Source organism: Caretta caretta, chromosome 2, assembly GCF_965140235.1.
Source record: "Caretta caretta isolate rCarCar2 chromosome 2, rCarCar1.hap1, whole genome shotgun sequence".
NCBI classification, from domain to species: Eukaryota; Metazoa; Chordata; order Testudines; family Cheloniidae; genus Caretta; species Caretta caretta.
Genome location: NC_134207.1, coordinates 110192937 through 110204575, shown reverse-complemented (window position 1 = coordinate 110204575; position 11639 = coordinate 110192937). Strand labels below are relative to the sequence as shown.

At 41.7% G+C, this 11639-nt stretch overlaps 1 protein-coding gene across 2 annotated transcripts in view; it reads left to right on the top strand.

Moving 5' to 3' along the window:
• Positions 1–11639, top strand: part of RNF144B (ring finger protein 144B) — a 77940-nt gene that overhangs the window by 31776 nt on the left and 34525 nt on the right. For both annotated transcript variants that reach the window (XM_075125360.1, XM_048839984.2), the window contains one exon: positions 7240–7344. In XM_075125360.1, coding sequence (XP_074981461.1) covers positions 7255–7344 — 90 coding nt within the window. In that variant the 5' untranslated portion in view covers positions 7240–7254. The remainder of the gene's footprint in view (positions 1–7239; positions 7345–11639) is intronic.

Sequence of the window (11639 nt, the reverse complement as noted above, 5' to 3'; positions counted from 1 at the left end):
AGGCTGCAAATCTGTATTCACTGTGGTGAATATTCATAGAGCTCACATGAGTAGACCCATTGACGTCAATTGCACTGCACATGGGTATGTATTGAACAACTGGGCTCTTTATGAACGGAAAGAATTAAAGAAAGAAGCATTATGTCCTACATGATAAAAATAGATAGTGAGTACAATGGAACCTTGCTCCCTGATTAAAGCCTCTACATGCTACCACTATAGAAATAGTAAATAAATTGTAACTTGTGGAGCTGGTTGGGAAGTTACTCCCCCCCCCCCCTTTTTTTTGTGTTTGCTGAAAACTTTGTCTTTTTTTTTTTTTTTGGTTTTAATCAAAAGACTACAAACTAAAATAATAATAATAATAATAATTTTAAAAAATCAGTTTTTGGCATATAAAAATCGAAACATTTTAGTTTAAAATGAAAAATGTCAGTTTTGTGGGTTTTTGATGAAAAATTGATTTTTTTTTCATGAAATTGTAAGTTTAGTTGAAAAATCATTTTCAGTCTAAATTGTTCTGGCAGAGCATGTTCAGGGAGCTCTCCTAGTTCTTTTGCATTTCCACTACCTTACTCTCATATTAAGCACTGGTCATACTTTGATCCCAATCACAACCTACTGCTTTTGCCTTTTAAATGATATAATAATTGCAGTGAAATGTTAACTAGATACAGGGCTCAACTGTCAACAGTACTGCCTATAGGACATATTATTGAAAGGGCTGACCTGATTTCCTTTCCACCCTCATTCTTTAACTGACTGTCTCCTTTATTTTTCTTAATCAAAAACTAGATATTAAAATTTGTCACATCAGGTTTGTGGTTTCCTTTCATATTTTCTACCAAAAGCAATAAAAGTTACAATTAGTGAGCTGGAAAGCTTTGTACAAAATTGGAGTTGAGAAAGTTAATAGAACACACTGAATGCACTTGATGTACTTGAAAAAGCAATATGCAGTAATGACTGAGACCAGTCTTTTGTCTGTGGCAAGGAGAAGATTATTTGAAAGTGGCCTTGAATAGAAATATGGATTTGTAGTGAGAGGAGTACAAGTGCCCTTGTCGTGTCATTGCCTAGCAACATGAGATTTAAATACATTGCCTGAACTAATTTAAAAATCAAGAGGTAAAAATGTGCAATTGTGCTAATGCCGTATATAGACTAAATCCTACACTAAAAACCTTTATCTCTGGCAATATTTTGTTTAATCCTGTTGTATATATTAGTGAAATCAGTGAAGTTAGAACAGTTCCTACTGGAAGTGCTGTACTTATTCATAGTTACTATATAAGCACCTATTTCCAGAGTTAGATTAAGAATGTTATCATAACAACTCCCTTTAGGCTGAAGCTTGCATGAAATGTTTTACTGCAAATGAAATTTTGTATGCTGTTAGTCCAGGACAGATCTTTTCAGTGTATCTCTTAGCAGTTTCTTCCTTTTCTGAAAATGTCATATTGTCTCTACTTGAGCTGTAGATATATAATGAGTATGTGTCTGAGTCTATATGCGCCCTCTCATTCCTTATCTCTATGTATATATATAATAGAATATAGTGGAGTGTTTATATTAGACATTGTGACAGGGTCGGGCCAGATGGCTAAAGGAGAGTGATTTTGGGGACGGGGGGGTTAAAGCCTTTTATTGTGTATTGAAAGACATTAGTTCTCCTTCTCCTGCACAGTCTTGGTTCCACGCAGTCTACCAGTACGACGGGCAGCAATGAGACTGACCTTGCGACCAACTGGAGCATCTCTCCTGATGGTTGAAGGCTTACCAATATGTTGATGGTTACCATCACCAAAGGGATGTTCTACAGGATTCATAGCCACACCACGGACATGTGGCCAGCAGTTTTGCTTTGCCTTGTATTTGTGATAGGCATGACCTGCCTTTAGGATAGGCATGTCAATACAACCTCCACCTGCAACAATGCCACCAACAGCTCTGTTTGCAGAAGAGATCACCTTCTCAGAACCAGAAGGCAGCTTCACGCAGGTTTTCTTAGTTTCAAGATAGTGGGAGATAACTGTGGCATAGTTTCCAGAAGCACGGGCCAATTTGCCACCGTCACCAGGCTTTTCTTCAAGGCAACAGACAATGGAAGGCAGATATATTAGCCCCAGGTTAGGTAGGTCCCTTTTCCCTGGGTAAGGTAATAGGGAAGGTTCCAGAACAATCAGGAACGTTCTGGAAACAATTAAGACAGGCTGATTAGAACACCTGCAGCCAATCAAGAAGCTGCTAGAATCAATGAAGGCAGGCTAATCAGGGTACCTGGGTTTAAAAAGGAGCTCACTTCAGTTTGTGGTGCGTGTGTGAGGAGCAGGGAGCAAGAGGCACTAGGAGCTGAGAGTGAGAAAGCGTACTGTTGGAGGACTGAGGAGTACAAGCATTATCAGACACCAGGAGGAAGGTCCTATGGTGAGGATAAAGAAGGTGTTGGGAGGAGGCCATGGGGAAGTAACCCAGGGAGTTGTAGCCGTCGCACAGCTGTTCCAGGAGGCACTCTAGACAGCTGCATTCCACAGGGCCCTGGGCTGGAACCCGGAGTAGAGGGCGGGCCCGGGTTCCCCCCAAACCTCCCAACTCCTGGTCAGACACAGGAGAAGTTGACCTGGACTGTGGGTTCACGAAAACGGCCAAACTGACGGCTGCCGTGAATCTCCAAGGCGAGCAAATCCGCCAATAAGCGCAAGACTCATCAAGGTAGAGGAGGAACTTTGTCACAACATATATATCGTAATATAATCTCTCTCTCTCTCTCTGTATATATGTACATAAAACAATATATTTCATCAAAGCATTCTTATAAACTTTAACTAATTAAGCCTCACAACATCCTGGGAGGTAGGTAAATATTTATTATCCCCATTTTGTAGATAAGAAATCTGAGGGAATGACAGGCTGAAATGCATTTATGGGCAGAAGAGTGGCTCTGCAAAAATGGCACATCTTGCTCAATAAATTTGCTTGGTATCTATGTGTGTTTTGAGCCATAGCTACTTGCTTTAATGAGAAAATATTTTTCCCCTTTCTTTTTTGGGTAAGATTTTTCCAAAGCACTCAGCATTGGCCTAACTCTGTTTCCACTGAAGTTAATGGAAGTTCCATTGACTTCAGTCGGAGCAGTTACGTTAGCAGCGAATTCTTTGAATAATCCCACTCTTAAAATTTATCTTATTTCTGTCACCACTGCAAAATTATGGGAGAAGGAACAAGATTTTATTCTGGCTCATGTACCATGAACATACACGTCTAAATTCCATTTCCTGTTGGTAATATGCAAGCCAGGAAGAACACAACTTGACCAGGGTGAATTTGCAGGTCTGGCAGTTCACATTTTTTCATTAAATTGTCTCTTGCTGAGAAACAATACTATTCTTAGGCAGTTACTTTTAGACTAGAAGGTAAACATGCTTTGTGACTTGCTAATGTCACACACAGGGAGAAAGTGGCAGAGCCATGAATACAACCCAGAACTCTTGCCTACATGTCATGTGCACATCTCTAACCACTGTTTCCTGTGTTTCTGAAATGATCCTATCTTTAAAGAACTGTATTTACTTGCACGCACTCTTTCTCTGTGTAAGATGCCTTAAAGGGTTCTAATTTTCAAAAGGGGTTGGGTGCCCACTTCCCACTACTGAAAATCTGGGTCATAGTTTCTGTACACAGGAAATTGTATGTATCAATAGATTTTCATTACTGTGGTGTATGTCTAAGCAAAAAGTGCAATTTTTCAATGCTTTTGTCAACTTTTGATGTGTTTCTGGGGTGTGGAAATGTTTGTATGATGCTGCAAATGCAAATAAGAATTTTACTGTATAAATTTATAATTCTCTTTGCCCTGTCTTCACCACAGTCACGGCTTGCATCAGTGCTTCATTTTCAGCTACTTTATAATTAAACTAAATTAGTGTCTGTGTTTTTAAATAAATAATAATAATAAAAGCTTAAAGCAGTTCTGCTGTGCTAAAAGCTACAGTACTTTTTTTTTTTTTTAATTTCTTTACTGCTAATTTTGGGAAGAGGAGAGGTGAGGTTCTATTCCTGGTTCCCAGACAGACTGATGTGTGATCTTTAGGCAAGTCACTTAAGGCTTTGTCCTGGAATGTGCTGTGTGTCACCTGGGTAGCACTCAGCACCTTCAGCTCTCCTCAGCACCTGACTGAATTGGGCCCATAGTCCCTCAGCGTCAGTTCTGTAATATGTAAAAGATTTAATGTTTGTAAAATTTATGTCACAGGGCTGTTGTTTGTAAAGTACTTTTGAGATCCTCAGCTACTGGCTTCTGATCCAAAGCTTGTTGAACTCAGTCTGTGAAACTACAACATAAAGGACACACTAGCCTTTGTTAACCTGATCTGGATTTGAACCAGCAAACTAGAGGAGAAAGGTTTCATATTATGGTATCAAGCTTTTGAGCCATCTAGTCCCTTGAAGGTGTATTCCTAAAGCTGCACGCACATTCTTCCACAGGAAAATAATTGTTAGTGCTGAGGTCAACTGCCCTAGCAGGGTAAAGTAAGAAAAAGCCTTTGGGCTTCCATAAGTCCTGCAGTAACTTCTTAGCCTTTGTCCTCGCTCTTTAATGGGGTGGCCTGAACTGATCTTAGAATCTGAGTCTACTGTATCCTACTGTCAAAGTAAATTACTAAACATAGTCACCCATCCCAAAAGGGACAGGAGCCGGGGTTGCAGTCAAAGAAAAGGATTGTTCTCCAACACTAACTGAGAGACACACTGAGGAGGAAAATCTACACTCCCCAAAGGGTACGGTGGGCTCTGAACAATGGGAGCAGGATGCAGGGAGCATGTGTTGGGCCCACAGGCACCACCATCTTCCTTTCCCCAGGAGTGCTCAGCTCCTGCTCAACCCCAGACCACACCCAACTCCACCTCTTCCCCCAAGGCCCCACCCTGACCCGCCTCTTCCAGCCCAGTTCCTGCCCCTCCCCTGAGCACACCCCATCCCCGCTCCTCCCCTTCCGCCTCAGCCCCTCCTGCATACTGTGGAACAGCTAATCCGTGGCAGGTAGGAGGCGCTGCGGGGCGGGGGAGTTGATTGGTGGGGCCTCTGGTGGGTGAGAGGTGCTGAGGGAGGGAGAGGGGAGGAACTGGCTGCAGGTGGATGCTAAGCACACTCTAATTTTTTTCCATGGGTGCTCCAGGGCTGGAGCACTCACGGAGTTGGCACCTATTGCTGGGCTGTCCTACCCTTATGAGCTATGCAGCCTTCCTCCACTGCATTGCATGTGGATTTTTGGGGGCAGACTTTGGAGTAGAGCATTTCCTGTTGGGATCAATCATGACTATGTTACTTCCTCTGTTTCCATTTACTTTTCTATGCAGATGGGAGGTGTCTTTTGTAGCTAGGCCATTAAACCCACTTTATGTTTCAATTACTGACTCTTTCTCGTGTTGTTTCTAGGTTCCTTTTGGAAAGGAGCATTAACTACATTGTTTGAATGAATAAAGGGACAGCATCTGGTTAAGTTTCACTAAATTCCTTGTGTTACTAATAACACCTGAAGTTATTAAAATTGTTAGAATAGTTATACTGCTTATTTACTTTTTGCCCTTTGCTCATCTTGGAATGTGAAAATAGACTGGCCAGTTCTATTCTTATATCTACTAGTATCACTTTCTAGTTCTCATGTAGGGAACTGTTTAAATGTAAACAAATAAAAGTTGATTGAAATTTAAAACGTAAGTCATAAACATATGGGGCTGGACTGAAACCCGGGAGCAAGGCAAAACCAGAGTGTCTCCCCCAGGGTCACATCTAGTCCCTTCTTTCCCTTTGATCGGGGGCAACCTATTGCTGGCACAGATTACTTCATCATCTGTGCCAGCTCAGCTGTGCTTACCAGAGCATTGGAGGGGCAGAGCCAAGACTCCCACCTGATGGGTGGGGGAATAACAGTCCAGTGGTGGCCTACCCTACAGGCGCTGGAAATGCAGGGAGTCCACGCAGGGACTTAAAGGGGCTCCTTATACCTTATTACACTCCTGCAGGGGCATGTGGCAGGGCTTATAGTTTAACCTGTTGGTTTTAAAATTAGGCTTTTGAAACTCTTAAAAAATTAAATCCCTAAATTTTGGTAATAAATTACCTGATGATCTCCCTTTAAATACAATTTTTTTTAAAAAATAAACATCTTATTGGAAATCAGATGTTATTTTAAATGCCATGCCATTTGGTGGAAGATATATTCATTTTCCTTTAAAATAAACTGTTTAAGTGACCACAAGGATTTGGCAGGTGTACATTTTGCTGGCATGCACGGTAGAGTTGAATTACATCATTTTGCAGTATACATTGTTACATCACTTTTACCTGGAATATTGGTCAATATTTTTTTTCACAGGACCCTTTGGGTTCACTACTTCCTGTGTATTTTAGAATTAGAAACCTCTGTTACACCAGTTTCATACTGCTTTAAATTCTTTGACTTCAGTGCAGTTGCATGGGCATAAAACTAGTGTAACGGGCTGGAGAATAGGGCCCTTAAAATCCAAATTGGATGTGTCATAATGGGGACGAAACATTGGGGATCTGCTTTTTCTCATCCCAAGAAAAAATACTACACAATTATTTTTGTGCAGTGAAGTGATGTGGACACATGCAGGAGGGCCTCTCTGTTGGAAATGGACTTTGAACACTTGCTCAGTAGGCCAGTGGTTGATGGCAATTCATGGAAATGACACAATCTATTTGGAGGAAAGTTGATAGCCTCACTGTTTCCAGATCCGTGCTCTGCTAGCCAATCTATAAGCTGCCTTCATTGCAGATTGCTGAGAAAGCAACTCTCCTGCTTGTAAGTGAGGCCCTATAATGGTGGCCACCAGGTGAGAGACTGAATTAAGAAAACATGAAGGGAAAATAGAAGAGCAAAACCTGTTTTAATTAGAGTGAAATATAGCCTGTTCTTTTCCAAGTCTAGGCTTAATATAGAGAAAATGTATTAGCACAGGCCTTGACTTGCTGACTTGAGTAAACTCAATATGTGATGGATGAAGTCATACATAATTAATTGTTCTTTGCTGCATTCTTCCCAAAGTAATGGTTCTTAGCATCCACACGTATGATAATTTATGTTTTCCCTAGTGCTCTAGGACAGCCAATTAAGGAAGTGGAGGTGGCACCTGTGTAGTGCAGTGTTAACATCTACGTTTCCCTATCGTGTGGGTTGCAACTTTCCATCATTTTTTTTCTTTTCTCCTTTCTAGTGCCTAAAGCAGTATATGCAGCTGGCAATTCGAGAAGGCTGTGGTTCTCCCATCACTTGTCCAGACATGGTATGCTTGAACCATGGGATCCTACAAGAAGCAGAGGTAGTGACACTTGTCTTCTCTCCTCTTTTTAGTTCCACCTTTATTTATAATAATAAATTATTATAAATAATAATTCATAATAAATTAATAAATAACTAATAAATCCACCATAATAAATACAATATTGTTCTGTTTCCTCCTCTTAATTACCTCTCATGAGTCTGTGACAGGAAGCCTGCCTGACCATAGGAACTAGAGACAAATAGATGTTTTTCTTTTCTGTCTTGAGAAAATGCTTACTTGGGATCCAGACAATTTCTGAATTACCCAGGCAGGTGATTTAACCAAAATATTCTGCATCCAGGAACCACTAAACATTCATTAGCAATGACTGTTGGAATGGCTTTGATATGGATACCTACGGTGGGTGAAATCCTGTCTCCACTGAAGTAAATGGCAAATCTCCCACTAGTTTAAGTGGGGTAAGGATTTAACCCGGTGTGTTTATATTGGGGTGAAGCAGGAAAAATGAGGACAGTTTCTTGTGTGTCAGTCTTTCTATAAATTGTAAGGGAAAGCTGGGTGGGAGTTGGATTTGACAGATGAGAAGAGTGAGAGTCTCAAAACCCAAAACAGAGAACTTTCCAATAGATGAGACTTTGGGAGCCCTGAGGCTGAACAAGGAGGTTACACTAGTGTGTGCACACACATACACACGTGTGTATACACACACAGATATGTATAACACACATGCAGAGGAACATGCATATATACTTCTAAGGTTTGAAATAAAGAAACTGAGGTAGCATCCAATTCTCAGTTATATTATGTCCCCTTTATGCCATTTAGTCTGGGTAAAGTGGTCAGAAATAGCCCCTAGTCAAATGGCCTGCCTGGCTATTGTAGAAAGGATGTAAAGTTCCTAGATGGCCCCACTCTCAACCATGGCACACGAGATGGGTCGCTAGTATGGCTGGAGTGTACTACACTGCAGCAATTCTCTGCTTCCCAGAGGCCATGAAAAACAGAGTGTCAGAGAGAGCAGCCCCAAGGCTGGTCTTGCTTACATGGCAAATAGAGGGAGAATGTAGGGAGTGCAAAGGTGGCTAAAAGCATTAAACGACCTTTGCCCTCACTCCTTTTCTCTCATCCCCAAGTGCAGGAATGAAATAAATGAGACCCAAGCCCTGAATTTTCTTCCCCTGAATTGCACAAAAGCAAATACTTATTTGTTATCCTGTGGGCCTCCTACAGCCCTGTATTCAAAGATGGCATAGCTGTGCTCACTATAACCCAGTTCAAACGTGGGCATTGCCAGCGGAATTCTGTTGTGAATCCCCCAGTGAATGTGACCTGTGAGTATCTTTGTTCAGAATGTTTGCACTGTACAATAGCCAAGGTAGTGACCCCTGCATCCTAGGCTAAGCCATTTTAACAACTGTTTTAAATGTGGTTTATTTTGTAATGTAGACAAGGCATTAAAGTAAACTTCACTCTAGCTGTGGTGAAATGTCATTCTGTAGTAAGCTGCTATTCTCGACCTCTTGGAATGCAGAATGGCTGTGGCACCCTTCCCCCGCACCAATTCAGAGTAAGCAAAGGAAGCAGAAGAGAAGGCTTGGGGCTATGGGGCAATATGAAGAAGACCTAATTCTATGACAGGGGTAGGCAACCTATGGTATGTGTGCCAAAGGCGGTACGTGAGCTGATTTTCAGTGGTACTCACACTGCCCAGGTCCTGGCCACCAGTCCGGGGGGCTCTGTATTTTAATTTAATTTTAAATGAAGCTTCTTAAACATTTAAAAAATCTTATTTACTTTACATACAACAATAGTTTAGTTATATATTAAGGACTTATGGAAAAAGACCTTCTAAAAACGTTAAAATGTATTATTGGCATGCAAAACCTTAAATTAGAGTGAATAAATGAAGACTTGGCACACCACTTCTGAAAGGTTGCCGACCCCTGCTCTATGATGATGCTTCCCTGATGAGGGAGGTATGGAGAGGAGCCTGCACCCGGTGGATGAAAGAAAAAGAGCTGTGCTCACTGCTGAGGAGTGAAGAAAAGACTCAGAGGGTATGGCTCTCCTATAACTCCTTCTCACTCCTGTAGGAAATGAGGATGAGCCAACCTCGTTCTGTGACTGCCCTCTCCTACTAGCAGACTGGAGATGGTATCCCAGGTCTGCTTTCCTCTCGTTTGAAAAGCCAGCATGTGCATATTGTAATAGGAGCATGTTGCAAGGCCCCAGGTCAGCAAAGCACTTAAGCACCTGGTTAAGTCCCAGTACATGCTTAAATTAAGCATGTGCTTAAGTACTTTGGTGAACTGGGGCCTGAGAACCACATCTGGGGTTCTTACAGCACATGGGCATATGATGGAGTTATTCTTCACCTTCCACAGCATCTCCTCTTCTCCTCCTTTACTCTGCATGGAAATTGGTGAGAAACTAGTGGGCATTCTCTCATCTTGGGAAGTAGGCAACCAGCCTTGAACAGAAAAGAATGTTTGCTTTAGTTGTATCATAACACTTAACAAATGTTACAAAGAGTTTTACTCTATTAAGCTATGTTTGTGGAGCTGCAGAAATTCTAAAGACTTATTTCCCATTAGCTAATCAAGAGGCCACTCCAGGGCATGCATTAATGGCCATTAATGTATTCCTTGGGTGCTTTCTGGGGCTAAAGGCTGAGTGACTACACAGCCCAAGAAGTGCATTAATGACCCATGAATGAAAGAATGTTCTGAAACTCCCTATTGGCATTGCTACTAGAAAAATGAAACTTTTGCATTTTAAAAGTCTGTTAAAATGAAATGTTTTATGGGTTTCATTGAATATATCTTTTTACTATGAAAAATAGTTCACAACAGATAGCAGAAAATAGTAAAACCATTCTCCTGTTTTCTTTAGTGATCTAAAAAGTTATTTTGTAAAACGTGTCAGTTATATGCAGAAACTTTTATTTCTGTTTCTCTTTCTCCTCTACAGGACTGCACCACTTAAAAAAATAAATAAATAAAAATAGTTAATTTGTGTAGCGGGGTGGATACCCCACTCCTAAAATAGAAGGGGGTTAAAAGCAGCCCTGGAGAGGGCTGTGGCTGGGGATGGCTGATTGGGGAAGCAGCCGCAGCTGGGCCATGCCCCATCAGGCCCGAGTAGGCCTGTTTAAAAAGGCTGTGAGCCAGAGGCCCAAGGAGTCTCTCTCCAGGCTGGGAGAGAGTAGGGCTTACCTGCCTGACAGGGTACTGAGGGTGGTGCAGTGCTGGGGAAGGAACAGGCTGGCAACTCCCCAGGCTGTAAGGCCTGGTCCAAGGCCCATAGAAGTACTTGGAGGCAGAGGAAGGCAACAGGTCCGAACCCCCTTGCCTATGATGAGTGGCCTTTACACTGCAGTCTGCCCCAGGAAGCAGGGGCTTGGTGATGACTGGCAGTAGCCCAGACTGAGGCAAGGTGGGGATAGTGGGTTGGGGGTTCCCCAGGAAGGGGAGACCCAGAGGAAGAGTGTGGGGGTACTGCCAGGGGGCAGAACCCCAGAGAAAGGGGCACCAGGGTCTGTGAGGGATACGGGGGCCAGAGTGTGTGGATCACTGGCTTTCAGAGGGTGCTCTGTGCTGGAAAGAGCTAATTCCCCAATGACCAGCAGGAGGCACTACAGGGGTGAGTCCAAACCTTTACAATTTGGATAGTATAGAATGTTTTTATTCCAAATTGCATGCTATGTATTTAAATAGATGACAGTATAAGGGCATTGTACAAACAAGAATATTGAAGGTGTTTGGCATAGAAATATTAATTAAACATTATACATGATTCAGTACAGGATCTAAAATGCAAGTTCCCATTTCAGGCAGAAAAATGATAACATTATAATATTCCACTTTGTGAATTCATGAGACAGTTGATCTCCAACTTTTGCCTATAAAGACTCAACTCTGATATAACTTCATTACGTGAGACCACGTGACTCAGTTGGCCACACCCTCTCTGCCATTTGGTGGAATAGACCTTCATATGATTTATTTCTTATTTGAGTATATGCTTCTTTAAAAGGACCAATAAAAGACAAATGAAAACAAACAATGTTTCAGTTTTATTGAACACTTGAATATCCTTTGTCTAAACCAGGAAAAAGGATTTAAAATCAATCATGTTAGTGGACATTTGAAACACCATTTAATACCTAATTTAAACACAAGTTTAACCTCACAATCCTCTAACCTGGTTTTAAACACATTAAACTGTGCCTACACTAGAGGCCAAGTAAGATTTCTAGTTGTGTTAGCTAACAATTAACCGCTCTACCCCCCACCTTTTATTATATACAAGGTCACGGGGTGAATTTAGGA